Raw genomic sequence first — 18,570 nt, forward strand, 5'->3', positions numbered from 1 at the left:
GTGGACATGGGAGTGGCGTGAAGTGTGAAACTCTTTGCATCACATGCTAATGCCCAGCAGAGAGCACCCACCTTGGAAGAAGCCATAGATTACTGAGCAGACGGAATGACTTGGCCACCTGACACATCAGCCAACTGCAGGCGCTGGCCACCGAGGTGCTGGCACAAGGGACATGTGAGGGATGCAGCCCCCGTCAGAGGGACGGGGCTGTGCACGGGCTCCCACAGGCGGCGTAGCCTCCGACGAACCCAGGCTGAGTTCAGCCTTGTTGCTCATGACCGTCCAACCTGCCAGCAATAAGGCAGAGCACCTAGCCCCCCATCTAACACCATTCCTCGGTGGCAAGTTAATTACTGGGGGCCCCTTCCATCCTGCAAGGACTCAGGATTCATTATCACAGGACAATGTCTATTCCAAATAGCATCATCATGAAATGATTCCAACCAGTAAGAAATATATTTGTTTCAGTCCCCAAACTCGTCACTCCAGAAAGATTGTGCTGAAAGCTGTTGATCCTGATTTCCTGCAGCCATCTATGCCAAGGTCTTAGGCGATACTCCTGTGAACTATGAAATGATCTCCCGGGGTTCTTTCCTCTGTGCTTTTACCAGTGGTCTGTCGATGAACTTAAACCATCTCAGCACTTGCCCAACTGCCTTTGGGATGTCTTCTGTATTTGGAGGGCTGTGAATGTGGCTGGATTGCAATCTTTGCTATCAGCTAAATGATGTGGAGGTTGTAAAAGCCTGCTAAATGTCATTATAGAATGATTACTTGTGCTATACAAATACTTTCTTCTCTCTTATCCTTTGGAGGAGTGACAAGTCTCATAGTTCACCTTCCTCTATGAATTTCTAAGTGATCAAGGCTTTGTAGTGGTAATCAAGGTGTTTTTAAACAATGCTTTCTTCAGCATCCAGTATTCTCACCAGAACTTGAGTTAGGGAGGGGGAGAAGGGCTGTGTCTCTCTTGCTAATAACTAGGATAGAATAAAGCTTGCAGGGGCGCCTGGGTGGTTCAGTCAGTTAAGCCTCCAACTCTTGGTTTCGGCTCAGGTTGTGATCTCAGGGTTGTGAGATCCAGCCCCAACAGCATGGAGTCTGCTTGAGATTCTCCCTCTCCCTCTGCCCCTCCTCCCACTCTCTTTCTCTTTCTCTCTCTCTCTCAAATAAATAAATAAAATCTTTAAAAAGAAGAAAAAAGAAAAAAGCTTGCATACGTAGGTAGAGCAGCAGAAAACTTTGCAGTGATGTATAAGGAGGAATGTAGGCTTTGACTATGGCCATGTGGGTGCATAAAACATCTCTATATATTGCTCTTAATTTATTCATTAGAAAACATGTTTTGGAGAAGGAAGAGATCAAAACAGATTGTGTTGTAACACAAAAGACTTGCCTTGCCTTGGTTAGCTGGTTTCTGATTTTTACTTTGTTGTGTCTGTTTAGCAAATAAAGTCCTTTGCTAAAATTGGGATTGGAGGATTGGAGGTGGGGGGCAGGGAGTGGGCAAAACTCTTCCCAGATCTGACATTTGGTCTCAGTATTATTTAGTTTTTCCTGGAGTCTGGGACCTGGAATCAGAAGGTCAGTGTCATAAACCTATGTAAAGATGCTTCCCATGGCTTTGCACTAAGCAAAGCAATTCAGTTACACTCTCAAGAGGAGTAGCCAGGACAGAGTTTTCTCCCCCATAAAACTTTAGAGAGGGAGCCACTGTGGCTCCAGGTCAGTGCTCTGAAAACTGGCCCAGGGCTTTACAACTAATTGGACTTTACTATGGCTATGTCTTTAGTAATCAAGAAGTCTCCAAAATGTTCAAAAGGTGATAAACTAGAAAAAATATCCTTAAGGATGTAAAATGACTGCGTGGTTTATAAAACAATACAATTTGACAAATATTTATTTTAAAATACAAAATCAATCCAGACATGTCCTTAGACAAATTGATTTATTTTTAATCTTTCAAATGCCAAAATGATCAAGTGGCAAAAGAAAAGAAAGAAGGAAAGAAAGAAAGAAGAAAGAAAGAAAGAAAGAAAGAAAGAAAGAAAGCAGCAGACCACTGAATAGATGAAAACCTTCAAAAAGGACCCTTTTTGAGGCTTTGATCATTAAAAGACACCTGCTCTCTGTTGCTGTAAGCTAATCTATTAATATTATTGGCTGACGTTTACTGAGAATTTGCAACATGCAGGGAACTTAAGTTACATGGATTGTCACACTTAATCCACAAAATAACTTTATGAGATAGGTGCGATTATCTCCCGTTTTCAGATGAGGAGAACAAGGAGTAGAGCAGTTAAGTAATCTGACCCATATCACTTTTCCAGTAAAAAGTAGGGCTGGGATATTAACTTGGAAGGAGTCTTAACTCCAAAGTCTATGTGATCAAACCACAATGCTGTACTGCTCCCGGAGGAGCTGGGAATGGAGAATGTAGCCAGGCATTAACCCTCTCTACCACCATTCAATTCTGGGGATAAGCAGGACCACCATGTACAGCTCTTCAGGTTGTGCACTGTTTAAGCATGCCACAGCTAAGGGGATGCATTTCCATTGTAGATGTCTTCGAACTCATATGAGAGGTTTCAGGTGTTTGTGAAGATCTGGACCTTCTAACCAAGTCCTGGAATAGTGACACACACCACTGTGCACTCAGAAACTGGCACACACACAAGACCACCTTGTCCCAGCCACACTCCCGGCAGCCCACGGTATTGTTTCTTTTCCTCTCTTATTGCTTTCAGTGACACAGTTCCTACCCACAATCTGTCTTCAGACCTGGAAGGGAGAATGCATAGACAGTACGTGTTGCTATCTATGGTTATTGTGCAACAATATATCAACTGCCTTGATTTTTCTAAAGAAGAAGTGCCCTTTCTAATTGGCCCAAGGGTGCTACAGTGTCCATCAGGGGCCTGGTGAGCATCCTTCACTAGAGTCCGAAGTACCTCCACCCCTTGGAGCTCCTTAGTTGTCATTTTGATGTCAGTTTAAAACCAACAGAGGTAGGCATTACATCTTTTACAAGGAAAAGAACCCACTCATGACATTTTTTCCAAAGCAAAATGTTGGGGTATTTTTAAGCATGTTGTTGTCCTCCGGGATGAGCCATGCTGGTCAATGCTCTCTTTCCATGGAAATCATCTCATTTCCTGTATTGTGCTTCGTCTGAAGCATGAATTAGGGACTACCAGACGTGCAGTTGACCTGGAGTCCATGACCCAAACTGGCTCTCCTGGGAGCCGATGGGGCCAGGCCAGCAGAAGGCACCAGCTGCCCAGCCAGACTACTGGGGAATTCCTCTCCTGAATTTTCTCCCCTCCCCAGATTGCTGCATCACTTATCTGAAGGGGCCAGCTAAACTGGGGCATCCTGAAAAATCTGGGGCCCTGGACTGGAGGGGAAATGAGAGATGGAAGGATGTGGATCCTTGACGTCACTGTCACCACCCCTAGAAAAGTTCTGCAAGAGTAAGTGACAGTGAGGACCACAAGGAACCAGGACCGGCTCCTTCCTAGAACTAGCAGGCAGGGCGCAGTGACTTGCTGCAGGTGCGGAGAGGTGAGGTGCAGAGCTCCATCTTGCACTTGGAGCTTCTTAGAGCTCCAACTGTTTCCAGCACTCCAGGGCTGCTTCTCAGACTCAAGGTTAAAGAAAAGAAGCTAGAAGGTGTTCAAACACCAGCATCTCAAAAAGAGAGAGAGTAAAAAGAAAAGTCCGGGTGGATTTTATCTCTGGACTGAGATGGCTGGAGAAGCCTCAGCTAAGCCAGGAGAAGGACAGGTGAGACTCGGCTTTCTCCCCAGAGGCTGGGGTCTTGTCTCTCCCTCGGGGGGAGGGGTGGTGGTGGTGACTTGCAGCAGCAACTCTCAAGTGTGCATTCAGGGGCCTTTCCTGGAGCAGGCTGGGCTCATGCCCAGGAGGCCAGGGAAGGACCATGGGGTTCAGCCCATAGCATCTCCCTCCTGCCTCCCCACTCTCCTGCTCACCCTGACTCTCCCTCCCACCAGAGTGCATGATTCCTTTGAGGCCCTGAGTCATGTGGAACCAACAAATGTCAGAAAGAGAAGGAGACATGGAGATCACACAAAGTTCTTCTGCTGTAGTGGAGACAAGGATGCATTTGCTCTAGGTCATTCTATCAGCCATGGGCAAAGCGAAGGCTCCAGAGTCCTGGTTCCATGCACTTCCCTCTATATCACATGGGCTCTTTTGCTTTCTTGTCTGCTGCCCCAGGGGTAGGGAATAGGAGGGAAGTGGGGGGGGGGGCAGTAGGGATTTGGGGAGTCATATGCAAGCCTGTGCTGGAGATGAGGTAGATGCCCTTCCCAGCAGGACAGAGGGATGAGAGCCGCCCCCCCACATGGCCCTCATACCCTAAAGTGCTGTGCATTATTACAGAGGCCTGTAGCCCCAGGCTGCTGAGTTGGGGCTCTCTGTATCCTGGAGAAAGATTTTCTGAAGGTCACTGGCAGGGTGGATGTCTGGAGACATTTCCTCTAATATTGTCCTTTCAGCCTCCAATCAAGGCTGATAACTCCCCGGAGACCTTTTATCTCACACTCTGAGTTTCCTCATTGCCCCTCAGGGGCGAGGTGGCTTTTGCTCCCAAGCCTAGAGATTGCTGTGCAGGTGGACTTCAGAGGAACTGGGTGGTGTGGTGCGGAGACTTTGACCTCAACATGTGCCGTGTCAGCACCTAGTGTGTTAGAAAAACAAGCCCCGAGGAACCTGGGCTTGGTGGACATTAATCAAACAACAGATTAGGTGCAGGCACACCTGGGAGAGCCTCCAGGTGAAGGCAGGCAGCCAGAAGCTCTGGACGGCGGGGAGGGCCTAGGCTGCCATGGTGGTGCCCAAGGCAGGGGCATCGCTAAGAGGGCACGAAGGAGGCGCGAGGAGCCCGAGGACCCTTCCAACTTCCTCCGCTCTCGGGGCTCTACCTGGATAGAGCAGGCCAAGGCTTTAGGGGAGACGGCTGGGCGGAGCCAAGCTGAGGTGACAGTTTGCAGCTGCGGCGCCAACCCATGGATTCCACCATTCTCCCGTCCTCTACTCTCTTCCTTTGCCCTTCCTTTCCTCTCCAGCTTCTCCTTGCCTCCCCCATTCCCTTTCCTCCTCCTTTAGCCTATGTCCCAGCCTGGCCACTGGCCTTGTGTGACTTAGTCTCGTCGGGCAAGGGTGGGTGGTAAGGATCTCCTGCGCTTGGGCCAGACCACTGATGGTCTGCACCTGTTCTCAACATTAGTGAGGTAGGGATTAGAGGGGGAAGGAGACTATGATTGCTAACTTAATTTGCTCTTTCTTCTTTCTTTCTTTCTTTCTTTCTTTCTTTCTTTCTTTCTTTCTTTCTTTCTTTCTTTCTTTCTTTCTTTTTAAATGTATAGGTCCTAAGAACTGCAGGCAGTAGATAGATTTAAAGCACAGATTTTGAATCAACCCAAAAGCATCCATGAAAACCCTAGGGGGAATACAAATGAAGTATAATGTACAATCTCTGTCTTTATAATTAGCAAGCAATAAAAGACTACGGAGCGGGGATCAGTATGGTGTCTCTTCCGAGAGTGGTCCATTCTTGCTCCTGCCCCATGCTACATCCGGCCCCAGAGCCTGGGGGTAGAGTGATGACACACAGAGTCCCACCAGGCCAGCAGGAGAGACCAGAGTAAGGGGAGAGCAGTGTGGACTGGAGGACAGGGAGGGCTTTCTAGAAGTTGTGGAGAAGAAAGAGAATAGGGCCCTTGTGCCGACAATTGCACGTCCTGAGAGCTAATTTCTAAGTCCTTGTTACCACCCGGAGGCACCCCACCAGCAAAACAGAAAGCTTCTCTTGAAGCAACCAATTCTCTTTCTGCAAAAAAGAAGGGGTGAGAAGGGAAGGGGGAGGGAGCTACTCTGTACCCAGCACATTGCCAGCACTTCTAACACAATCTAATTTCAGTTGTGCAACAACTCCCTGACGCATGTGCTCATTGCCCCAGGGGAGGAAGCTGACCCCCCAAGGCCCCACAACTCCCGCCTACGTTTAAACTTCAAGGGTGTCATCTTTCCACGATGCAAGGCTCCCCCACGTTCAGAGCTCCGCGCTGGCAAGTGGGTGCGGGGGCTGGGATCCTACAGGGGGAGTTCCAAGTCTTCTGAACACAGAAACCCCAAGGGTAGGGACCTTTTAGCCTTGGTGGTGGTGACCCGGGCCAAACACGCATGCTTAGGAGTGGGAGATGGAGTCACGCTTCTCTCAGGGAGGGCAGTTCCCGTCCTACTCTTGGTGACATATAGTGCATCCAGCCACAACACTGAGCACACTGAGGTCCTCCAGTGAGAAAGGGCTCGCCCAGGTCTCCCTGCTGCTCACCCCAGCTTCTCACCTGCCCCCCTCAGGCTTCTTCAACTACAGTGTTTTTTGCAGGTCACCAACCAGAGGGCAGGTTGGAAAATGCCCGTCCTCCTCACGTTGTGCCTCTTGCAAGGTGAGTCCCAAACACGGCCCAGATTCGGAGCTTGCAAAACCAGCCCTGTGCCTTCCAGGCTGCAGAGATTCCTGGCGGGTGGCTCAGCGGCGGCGTTGAGCGCTGCCTCAGCACTTTGGGCATACCCCTGGCTCTCTCTCCCGGGTCCCAGACCATGCAGTGCATCCAGGGAGGGGTCAGGTCCGGGTCCGGGGGGGAGTGAGACGCAAGAGCTCACAAGAGAGGGCCGATGCCTGCTTTGCTCATTTCTAGAATATTCACTGTTAGGATATTCCCAATGTTTCTGCTCTCTTCCCTTCAAGTTGATGACTGAAAGTCGGCTGCATTTGCAAGATGAGGGTTCCAGAGCATACACACAAGAGACAGAAGGGGCACTGCTCATTCCCACTCATTCCCAAAACACTCAGTGCCAGGCCCAGGACTAGGGACTTAAAGATGCAGACCTGCCCTGCTCAAAAGTGTTCAGAGTCTATGAGAAACTGGTGGGTAAATAAAATTTGCATCTCTGCATCTACTGATCTAGTCAGCACACATTTATGGAGGGCCGACCACGTGCCAGTCACAAGGGACAGCTGGATGGAGGACAGAGTCCTTGCCCCATAGGTTCTGGCAGGCTGGTATGATGAGGCTGGCCAGGTATAGATCAGGCTCAAATGACGCATGGCCCTGTCTCTGTGCTGTGGTGTCTAGATTTTATTTTGATGGAAATGGGGAACCATTGAGAAATGTGGTGAATATGTGCCCAGAGTGTCTGGTACCTAGAACTTAGTCCTGAGTACATACTGAACAAATAATCATTGAATGAATGAATGAAAATGCTCTGGTAATACCAAAAAAAAAAAGGATGAATAATTGTGTTTGGCTTACAAACAAATCAGAATTTTAATGAACCAAACGTTCATTCTGAGCAAGAACTCTCTGTCATATAATCACACCATCTCTTGATTTGAATCTCCCACTAGCCGCCTTTGAAAATTTTTCAGTAGAAGCAGATGTCCCCTGCCCCCAGATGAAAACTCAGGCAGGCCCATGATTTTTCTGCTAACATATTAATGTAGGTAAGAGTCCTGACTCAATTCCCTTAAGTCTCAAATGCTGAATTTGATACTTCTAAGGGTGCTGTTAAATATTTTGGACAGCATTTCAGTCTTCCTTCAAAGATATGCCCCCTCAGCCCCCCAAGGCCTGCGGTCAGGAAAGCAGCACAGGGGATGGGGTGGCCCCCTCTCCACTGTCCCTCTCCTCCTTCTCCTCCCCATGTTGGCAGCTGACACGTGGGACTCCAGCAGGGTCACAGGAGCCAAAGGGAGGCAAGGCAGAAGGCAGGGAACTCTTACTTGATGGCGGTGGCAAGGAGTTTAGAGCCGGCTCTTCCTCTTATGGCTGCATTTGTGAGCTTAGAGGGTCCCCTGATGGTTCATCTCCTCCCTTTGCCCCAGGTTCTGCTTTGACCCCTCCACACAGAAGACCCCATCTCAGATGCCAATGGAAGGGCCCTCTGCCCTCTGGGCCCCACCTCTGGGCCAAGGAAACACTCACTCCTTTCCCACCCCCATGCCGCATGGAGGAGACAGCCACAGCAGGTGCAACCATTCTCCCTCTGTCCTGCCTCAGACCTCTTGTGCTCTCTCAGACCAAGTCGGTCTCTAGTCCCTGGGCTCCCTCCATCCACAGGGCCCCCTCTCACTCCTCCCCGGGGGAAGCCAGAGCCACAGACAACTGTAGGGAAGTGATGGCAGAATGAGTGCAGGGCCCCCGCCTCCACTGCAGGGCTGAGAATCTGCATCAGGGAGCCCAGGTGGGCACCACGTGGATCCTAAAATGCTAGCCCACAGATGACTAAGAAAACATTCTAAAGTATTTATAATACATACCAAATATATTCCCAATTATATATAATATAATACATATACACCTTAATTATATATAACTAAGAGCTACTGATCAGTAATTCACCAAATGAGTTCTCAGGGGCAAGTAAAACTTGGTATTAAGAAAAGAAAAAATGTTCATTGCAAGAGCTCATTAAGGATTCTTAATCAGCCTTCTCCTGCGAGGTCAGACTGCCCCATCCTGCTGATGAACGGGGCAGAGCGCCTCTCGTATGTGCCACATGTAGATTGCAAGGATTCATGAGAACTAGGGTATGAACACTTTATCAGGGCACCATCACTGTTGTCCCGGGACGGTCCTTGTTTGTAATTGTGAATATTCTTGACTGTTAAAGGTAAGTTGCCATTTAGCTTTACTAACAATGGCACAGTCGGTGGCATGTCATTTAATCAAACCTACGGTGAGTACTGCTACAGTCATATAGCACTGTGGCCTCGAGGCTTCCTATGATTAGACCTCAAGACATATGTAGCAGGCAGGCCGGCTTCATGAGCATGGGCCTTGGGCCGTCATAGGGCCCCATACTCAGAAGGTGCTTGGTTTAATGCTCCGCTATCACTGTAGTGAACAGGGGTTAATAACCTCCGAACAAGGGGTTCTGCATTTTCATTTGGCACTGGGCTTTGCGATTCTGGAGCCAGTTCTGGCAACAGGATATTTAAACTGAACCTTCTTGGGGCACCTGGGTGACTCAGTCTGTTGAGTGTCTGCCTTCGGCTCAGGTCGTGATCTTGGGGTCCTGGGATCGAGTCCTACATCAGGCTCCCTGCTCAGCGAGAGCCTGTTTCTCCCTCTCCCTCTGCAGCTCCCCCTGCTTGTGCTTTCTCTCTCTCTCAAATAAATAAATAAAATCTTTAAAAACAAGCAGAAAAAACCTGAGCCTTCTTGGCTTCAGAGGGCCCTAAAGACATAGAACAAATTGATAGATGCTAGGCACCCACATCCTAAAGCAGGATGTTGAAGCTCCTGTGCAGGACTGTGGCGAGGACCGCAGAGCGGGTTGTGCCAGCCACAGCCCCCCATGTAGCCATCTGAAGAATCAGCAGAGGGTAGCCGAGCTCACCGGAAGAGCTGTTTTGGAGAGAGATGCCGGGGTGTTGGGCTCGCCTCCACCTGCGCCCTCACGTTCAGTCAAGTAAGAGAAGGAACTTGTAGAAAGCCACTCACCAAGCTGTCCCATGTCCCAGCTTTTCCTGACGGCAGGGCCAAAGTGTGCTTCCCGTGACCAAATGTGGGACCTACAGAAAGGAGCTGGCCTGGGGGCTCCACCACAAAGGCCACCCAGAAAGGACGGGGACCACCCGAAGAAGGGCAGGTGGCCCGAAGTCATAGGTGTGGTGGTGTTGGAGGAGGGGCAAGAGGCCAGCAGGAGAGGCAGTTCTTACAAGGAAGGAACTGCAGCCCGAGGGCCGGTCTGGGAGGCAAAAGTTCTAGGAAGATCTCTGGCCATCCCTTGTGCCCGGAGAACATGGCAACCAGACCGTAGCTCTCCCCCTCACCTTCCCCTCTGTCCCTCCAGATGCAATCCCCGAGGGGCCTAAACAGCAGTTTTGAATAGAGGGAAGAGTAGAACAAAGAGACAAGAGTTGCAACCAGTCACTGGACTGGACTGGATATATCACTCTTGACCAGACTAGACTTTTTCCTCCCCATGTAAGACTATGAAAGTTACTGTACCTGAAGTTATGCCTGAGATTTATCAAGGAGCAGAGCCAGTATGAGGAGATAGTGCAAGAACAAGCTTTGTTTCTGTTCGCACCAGGTCAAGTTCATGTCACTCAGTAAACAGGCCGTAGATGCATTCAAGCATAATTTATGCCTACGGCCAAAGCAGACATATTTACGGTATTGTTCATCTGTGCTTGGATGGTGGTACGTATTTCTATTTCTACAGAAAAGTGTGGTGTGAACTGGTGTGAACATTTTTCAGCCACCGGTCTGGGGATGGACCCGCTGAGTGGTCCAGGATTCTTGTGTTTAGGGCACCCTTCCCTCTCAAGGGAAAGCACACTAATCTGTCCTCACCTCCTTACCATCTCTCTTGGGTTTTCCATCAGACAAACCATAGTCCTCCCATCAGATGTTGACCCAGGCTCTGGACGGACTTGTATGAGAACGTCCGACACATGACAGGCGCTAGCTAAATAGTTGGTAAGAGTACTCGTGCATTTCTGTCTCTCAGATGGGGCCTTAGATACAGCTCCATTCCACAGTTGGGGGTACTCCTGATCCAGTGGGCTAAGCTCTGACGCATCCATATTGATTCTTCTTCGTTTCACTTTCGTGAAGGCATTTTCTGACCTGTTCCCTAAATCTGGCAGAGTTTGGAGCTTGTAACTCCCCACACAGTGACCATACCCAACACTCCCTTTCCTTTGACTCCACCCCCCCCCCCCCCACCACCTGCAGATGCAAATGCACTGAAGGGCCTGAGACTGGTGTCTGGGGAACCTGGGGGAGCTGTCACCATCCGGTGCCATTACGCCCCCTTGTCCATCAACAAGCATGTGAGGAAGTATTGGTGCCGCCTAAGCCCCGTGACGTGGATCTGCCACACCATCGTGTCCACCACCAACTACACTCACCTCGGCTACCGTGGCCGCGTGGCTCTAGCAGACTTCCCGCAGAGAGGCTTGTTTGTGGTGAGGCTGTCCCAGCTGTCCCCGGATGACGTGGGGCGCTATCGCTGCGGCATTGGAAACAGAAACAGCATGTTCTTCTTCAGCATGAAGCTGACCGTCTCTGCAGGTACGGGCTGATGGCTGCTGGGTCAAGTCTGGTGACGAGAATGCTGGGAAGGAGAAGGTGCAGGAGCCGAACCGACAGGTCCAGGAGGGCTTTAAGCCTGAGGGGGTGGGGGGTGATGAGGGAAACCTGGGGGTAAAGCAAGGACTCTAGGAAGTAGCCTTTCATTTCAGAAAGAAATTACCTTCGGAAAGAAGGTAGATATTCAGAAAAACTGCCTAAATGAATGCATGCAAGCTGTCCCACCCACATTCCCTCAAATTTTGTGGCCTGAATATTTGGAGAGGACTCCAAGAAGGGAGTGAATTGAAAAATGTGGCTTCTTTGGCTCACGATGTCTCTTTGTTCAGGCAAGCAGAGCAGGTAAGATACTCAGGACAGGAGAGGTTCTTCCTGAGACCGAGCCCCTCAGCAGACATCTGAGAAGCTGCCAGGTCCATGCTCTGTGTGGTAGGTTCCAGAGACATGACCTGGAGTTGGGCACCCAGAGTCCATGGAAGGGGGCCCAGGCAGTGGCCAGCCAGGAGAGGTGGCATGTCAGGGGGCAGGCAGAGCCTGGCGTTGCATTTGTCCGGTTAGATGTTGCCCTGACCATCTGCGGAGCTCTGCCTGCTCATCTGCCTGCTCTGTCTGAGGAGCAGTATGTGGTGGGCTGTGGGAAAGGGGCCAGCATGGGAGTGCAGGAAGGCTCGCAGAGTGTATGTGGGCATAAAACAAGGACCATAGAATGTCAATATTTGCAACAAGCTAGAGAATACACCTGGTTTTCCCTCATTTTTATTTTATCCATCATATTGACCAAAGACTGTTGCTTAGTGAGGTCGCATTCCTTGGAGCAAGCACCTTAAGCCTGGCATCCTTTGCTAAATCCTGCAGGCAGCTGGGGTAGTCTTTCCACATGGTCTCCCTCTGCCGTTCACAGATCCTTCCAGCACCATCCCCACGGCCACTCCGGCTACCGGTGAGCTCGTCATGGGATCCTTTGGAGTATTATCACCAGCGGCCAACAGACGGACCTCAGGAACAGCTCAGACTATAGAAAGCCAGGGGACAGGATGGGACAGAGTTGCTCTGACTCCAGGGACCAACAAAACAACAGTGTCAGCTGAGGGAAGGCAGACTCCAGGAACAACCGAGGCAGTAGTTCTAGGGACGGCCAGCCAGGTAGAGGGTTCTGTCTGGGCAACAGTCCCCACTCCAGAGAGTCCGGCTTCAACAATTGGAGGTGTGTCCAGTACAACAGAAGGTGTTTGGGTGTGGGACACCAGAGGCTCAGTAGCGAAAAGGGCGAGGCCCCGCGAGGAAGGGAGGGAGACAACTACGGAGGCCGATGGGCCACCTAAAGAAACAGAGGGGGTCAGAACAGCTCTGGATGTCACTGGGAAGGTCATAGGGACCAGTAGGCCATCAACTCTGGTCTCAGAAAAATGGGTGCAGAGAATCCTGCAAGAAGCGACAACTGTTTCTAAGCCACAAGACCTGGGCTCCGCTGAAGGAACTACCACAGCTGCAGGTGTGTGGACCCTGGGGCCCACCAGCATAGAGATGGCGTCTGAGGAGGGAGCCACTGAAGGGGACCTAGACATGCCTGCTGGCGACAGCGATCCCCAAGCCACACAGAGCCAGGCCCCAGCTGCTGGGTCCGTGAGGCTCTTGGGCAAGGGGTCCTCCATGATGAGGTAAACTCCCAGACCTTCATCTTGGCTGGGGCTCCATATCTGCCCCATTCCCGGCATGCTCCTCCGTGGGCTGACCACTGTACCCCACTCCATCTGCTCACTTCTCTCTTTATAACCCCACGAGAGCGAAGGGCAAGGACCATAAAAATCGCAGACCCTCCCTTGTTCCAGAGTCTTTGCTAAGAAACCCTGAGTATTTTCATGTGGTTTTCAAGTAAAAATCTAAACATTAGGAAAAGAGAATATTTAGGTGGAACCTTTGGGACTTTTTTTTTAAAAGATGAGGAACAAAAGCTCTAGAGAGGGAGAGGTACTTGCTGAAGACACAGGGGAAGATTGTGGCAGAGCCAAATGGCCAGGGTAGATTCCCTGACTCGCTCCGTCCTATTTCCCACTGTGCCACACAGTGGGGCCCACACACGGGCAGTGCAGGAGGGACTGGGATTCAGGGCATGGGAACCTGAAGACAGGTTCTGGTCCCAGCTCTGCTACTCACCCGCTGGGGGAATGAAGGCAGCCGACTTCCCTCACCTCAGCTTCTCACCTGTAAAGTGAGGGGTGAGGGCCAAATGCCCTTCAGTCTCCTGTCTGGCTCCAACCTTCCCTCCTCTGTGCTCTTCCCCCTCTCCCCCACCCCCCGACTCCTTCCTCTCCAGCATTTCTCCAGGAGAGAAAAACATCTCTCGGATCCTGATTCTCGCCTCCACGGTGCTGTGCCCCCTTACACTTGTGGTTCTTGGCCTGTTGCAAAAGAAGCTCCCGAGAAACAAGATGAGTGAGTTGAGTTGAAGTAGCCCCAAGGCTGGGGAGGGAGTTTTCATTCCAATCGGACACCCTCAGGACTGGGTGGGGTCAGAGTTGGTGCCAGGACCTCTGGATATAGAAATGCTAAGTTCTAGTTGGAGCCATTTAACCACTCCTGGCCTTGGTTTATCAATGAAATGGGAGAATCATCTCTATTCTTATGCCTTGGTGACATCCCAGAGCTGAAGGAGAAGCTCTTCAGAGGATGGCAAGACAGATGCTAACTGTAGGCATGCGAACCACAGGAGCAATCCCAGACATGGATGGCAGAAGTGCTGGGACCAGATGTGGGGGCAAACTACACTTACGCCCTCTGCATGGCCTGGCTGAAAGTGTCTTCCAGCCCAGGTTTAAATACTCGTAAAATGAGCGCTCCATGGTGGTTAGCTCTGATGAAGAGAGGGTGAGATTTGTGGGAGCAAGTGGAAGAGGCTAAGATGATCACCCCCAAGGCCTGGCCCAATCCTTTTCAATCGAAGGGCTCAATTGCAATTCTTCTGTGTCAGGAAGTTCCCAATGTCTTGTGGGGGTTGGGGGTTGGGGGTCCTCAGGGAATCAAATTCAGTTCCCAGTCCCTTCACAGCATGCTCTGTGTCTGTGCAGCTCAGGAGGCAAAAAGAACAGCAGCGGTCACCTTGATTCAGATGACATATTTCCTGGAACTGAGTCTCCAGCCAGACCAGCTGCCCCACATGGAAAGGAATATGCTCCGGGATGACTGTCCTCCCCAGGCCAGTCTGACTGTCCCAGAGACACACCCTGGACCCCGAGAAATGGAAGCATAAGCTGCTCAGTCACCATGGAAAGAGAACCAGGACCAAACACCACAACTTCAACCTTTTCTCATCCTTCCTCCACCTGTACGAAGGGGAGCTAATGGAGCTGGGGCTCCATCTGGGAAAGCAGAGGTTGGCCATCCTTGGGCCCAGGAAGGTCAAGCATTTCCCACAGCCAAAGGTGATGCATGACTCAAAGAAAGCTTCAAGAAAGGATTGATTGAACCCTGGTGGAGGTCACCTAGGAAAGTGTGGAATTTCCCTTCCTGGGGGTTTGAAAAGATAAGAGGCTTCCGATTACTATAACTTCTTAGCCATCATTCCTAGCCCTTGCTAGCTGCCCCTTTTCTGAAGTCTGTTAGCACTCAGCCTGCTGCACACATTTCATCATATTCACGTATGCGAGGCTTGCCTTCTCAAGTACATTCTAAGCTCCTTTAGGGCAGTTATCATGTTGGATCCACCTCACTAAGTCCCCAGAGAATGTCCAACTCAGTGGGGCCCCCAGTAAATATTTGTGACCAAAAGGCTGACTGGAGGGCATGGGTTCAGTGGCCTCTGAGATGCTCTGAGTCCCCTTCACTTGGGAGTTCCCCTGGTTGACTCCACCGGCAGGTGCTTTCTCCATAGAAACCAAAAAGAACAACCCCCATCCCTCAAATCATCTCTCCCCATTTGAGCCCACACTCATCATGCCATAGACCTTTTGACCCAGGCAAGATTTTCTGGGATTTTCCTAAACTCATGGATGAGGAGGGTATTTTTCAGTAGATTCTCACCTTCTTCATAAAGCTCCTCTTGTTCAACTGCTTATAAATCCTTGATATCAAGGACTGTTGATGAAGCTGGGAAATGGCCATTTTAAGGGGAGGGTGGTGTTAACAGACAAGGTGGCCAGAAGGAATTTTATGTGGATTCTGCTTTATAAACACTTCATTCCATGCCTATCGGGGAACTTTCACTCCACCCTTGGTCCCACTGTCTTTTCAGGGGTCACATCTGCTTTTTTATTTTGCCAAATCTGTTAACCAGCTGTCTGAACTTCATGTTTGGGCAAAGCAGCCTTTGAGCAATGGGAGAGAAAGAAAGGAAAGACTCCGATATCAAGTTGAGAATTGTCGGGTTGACATTTCCAGAAGGGTCAGCCCTGCCTCCTATGTAGTCAGCAACACTAGAACCCCTCCATTAATACCTCCTCACAGCTGGTGCTGAGCACAGACACTGTCCCCAGAAAATCATGGAGAGTTAGTGGTCAAGTTGGTGAGAGAGACCCCATTGTTTTGGATAAGTAGGGAAGTTGAATGGATCTAGCCAAATGGAATCATAGACTTTCAGAGCTAATAGATCTTTAGAGTCTAGGGTGAAGTAACTGAGGCCCTGTGGGGAGAAGTAATTTGGTTAAACCCAGTTAGTAGTAAAGGATCAGAAAAGGGAACTCCTAACCTTGATCTAGTGCTTTCTCCACTTTGCCATTGCTAAATAATCAATGTATCAAGGCAAAACTAATAAAAAAAATCAATGACACTGCAGTCATCTTGCTCCAGACCATTTTTTGTGAACACTCTCTCAGTGACCAGCCTGAAAAGCCTGTAAGAGTGCTGGAGGAGGTAGGACAGACACATTTCCCCATTCATCCAATGAGGAAGCAGACCCGGGGGTGGGGGTGGGGGGCGGCCCGGGTGTAATACAGCCAAGGTCACTTGACCCATTAGATGCAGGGTCGGGCTGAGAGCTCAGGCAGTAGAGGAGAATTCCACCTGACTAGTGTTTATGGGAGCAGTCACAGAACGTGAGCTTCTCAAGATTGTTACGAGGTGTTCTGAGGGGGAAAAAAAAAGTTGCAGTAGATCAAACAAGTTTGGGAAATGCCAGTTAAACAGTAAACGGGTTCTTATGCATACAATTTTTTGGAGCCTTTGATACACTAAAGGGCATTGTGAATAACCCTGGGGTGTGGGGATATGAGCGTTTCCCTAGCGTTTTGGACTCTGGTGTCTTGGTGAAGCAATCTCGCTGGCCTGGGTTCCTCAGATCGCTCTTTGTTGGGGAAAGCTGGAGGCACGAAAGCAGGGGCCTGCGAACCTTTTCTGGCAAGGGCCTGCTAGTAAATACTTGACTTTGTAGGACACATAGCCTCTGTCACAACTACACAGCTCTGCCATTGTAGCACCAAAGTGACCAAGGACAATACGTAAACGAATGATGCTGGCTGTGAGCCAACACAATTTTATTTTACAGAAACAGGTGTCAGGCTGGATCTGGCTCTAGAGCCATGATTTGCCAATCCCTGAGCTGAGCCATAAAAGCACACAAGACTCTGATGTCAAGGATCAGATCCCGCTCTTCCTCATGAGTTTCCCTGCCTTCCCCTGCCTCCCCCGACTACCCCTCTCAGGGACCTCTCCTTCCTCCAAACTCCTATAACAATTTCTGCTTGGGGTTCAGCAAGGAGGATGCCCAGCCTGACGACCCCATCTTGGGGAAAGAGGCGGCCAGCCTGGTAAGGGTGTTGGCCAAGTGGCTGGAGGCAGGGGTGACTTCCGGAAGTAGAACCGGCTGCCACGTCAGAGTGCATGAGGGGAAGCTGAGGTCTGCCAGGGGGAGGGGCCAGTACAAGTTCAAAGGGTCAGAGCAGAGTCAAGATTAGAGTCTCGGGGCCTACAGTTTGGAGCTGGGCAGAGATAATATCTGAGGGAAATTCTCACCTGGAAGGAAATGGGGCAGCCCCAAATCTTTACAGCTCTCCTTTATGGGCTAACCGATGCCTGGAGTGGGGCAGAAGTCAAACAGACACTGCAAGCCAACTCCACCACTTGGGATGATTTGTTTTTCGTCTTCTATCCCCAGCTAGCATGGTAGTCACATCACTGGGACAAGGGGCAGGGAAAGATCCATCACCAGGCTGGAATCGGGGAAGTCTCCCTGGAGATTTCGAATGCAAGATGCAGGGAGCCCAGACTTTCCCATGATGGAGCAGGTCCTCCCCAAGAGGGCACAGCTCTTAATGCAGCTGCTCCTTGCTTTAGTATCTCTATGTAGCAGGCAATACATTGCATTTGATGCAACGCTCCTATAAGGCAGACATGAGAATTCTCGCTTTCCAGACGCAAAAGCTGAGGTCAGAGAAATGAAGTAGTTAGACTCCTAGGGAAAGGGCAAGCGGAGAATTGAACACAAGCAGTCTACCTCCAACGTTAAATCCTTGATCAGTACCCGGCGCTGCCTTCCTCCACACTTGGGTTTATGCCCCGGCATTTGATCAGGTCCTTTCTTATTTAACCTTTGAGAGCCTTCTTTGTTTTCCTCTTTAGGCCCATGCATAGGAGGTTTTATAATCATTTCCAGTAATTTGTTTTCTTTGGTCACCTAGCGAGCTGATTCCTATCTTGGCTAAGCAAAGTATACAAGTTCATGGAGCTGGAACGGAGAGCTAAAAAAACAGTCACTCCGTCGAGGTCCTTACTGGCATCATAGAGCTCAGATCTTTCATTCCCTGCAGGGATGTCCGTCCATCTCAGGTAACCCAGGGCAAAGGCTTGACCCCCACCCCCAGCAACTTGTCATTGTTCTCCACTAAGATTTTGGGGGTTTCTTCCTCTCCTCCAGCAGCAGGTGTGGTCTGGGAAATATAGAATCAGCTCAAACACAGCTTCAGTCAGACACAAAAACGAAGGTATTTCCACGGAACGATCTGTAATGCACTTAAGGCAAGTAGACATGAATTGTGTGACTATTTTCCACGGGTACAGATACTCTAAGGCTAAGAGCTTGACAAATGTTGAATGGAAATGGAGATTCTACACAAAAGACAACGGACCCTTTGGCAGGGTCCAGCACCACCAAGCTCTCCACTTCCCATTAAGGGACGCCACTTGGCTTGTGGGCTCTGACCCCCCCGGGCCAGCCTGCTCCCTTCACTGTCAGCAGGGGGACAAATTGTCACCACCCCCCACCTGCTCCCCAAAGGGTCAGCAGAAACCAGAAGGGCAGCAGAGAGGCAGGGGAGGACGCTATGTTATTGAACCCTTGTCAGAAAGATCTTTCCTATTTTTCTCTTCTCTTAACTAGAACAGTCTTATTCATGAACAATGGGGCACTAGGCCAGTAAACCACTATTTGTCCCCTGGTCCCATTTTGTTGAAGACACACATTCCCTCATTAGCATCCAGAGTCTTCTCTGTTCCGCCTTTTCCAACCTCT

General features: G+C 50.1%; 1 protein-coding gene across 1 annotated transcript; it reads left to right on the forward strand.

The window, feature by feature from the left end:
* Positions 1–6,057: 6,057 nt before the first annotated feature.
* FCAMR (Fc alpha and mu receptor) lies at positions 6,058–15,889 on the forward strand. Its single transcript, XM_006730409.3, has 7 exons — positions 6,058–6,096; positions 6,413–6,473; positions 7,913–8,056; positions 10,776–11,114; positions 12,034–12,790; positions 13,447–13,565; positions 14,198–15,889. The coding sequence occupies exons 1-7, from the start codon at positions 6,058–6,060 to the stop codon at positions 14,377–14,379; spliced, it is 1,641 nt and encodes a 546-aa protein (XP_006730472.2). The 3' UTR covers positions 14,380–15,889.
* Positions 15,890–18,570: the final 2,681 nt, after the last annotated feature.

This window comes from Leptonychotes weddellii, chromosome 6 (assembly GCF_054177405.1).
Source record: "Leptonychotes weddellii isolate Sample4059 chromosome 6, ASM5417740v2, whole genome shotgun sequence".
Lineage (NCBI taxonomy): Eukaryota > Metazoa > Chordata > Mammalia > Carnivora > Phocidae > Leptonychotes > Leptonychotes weddellii.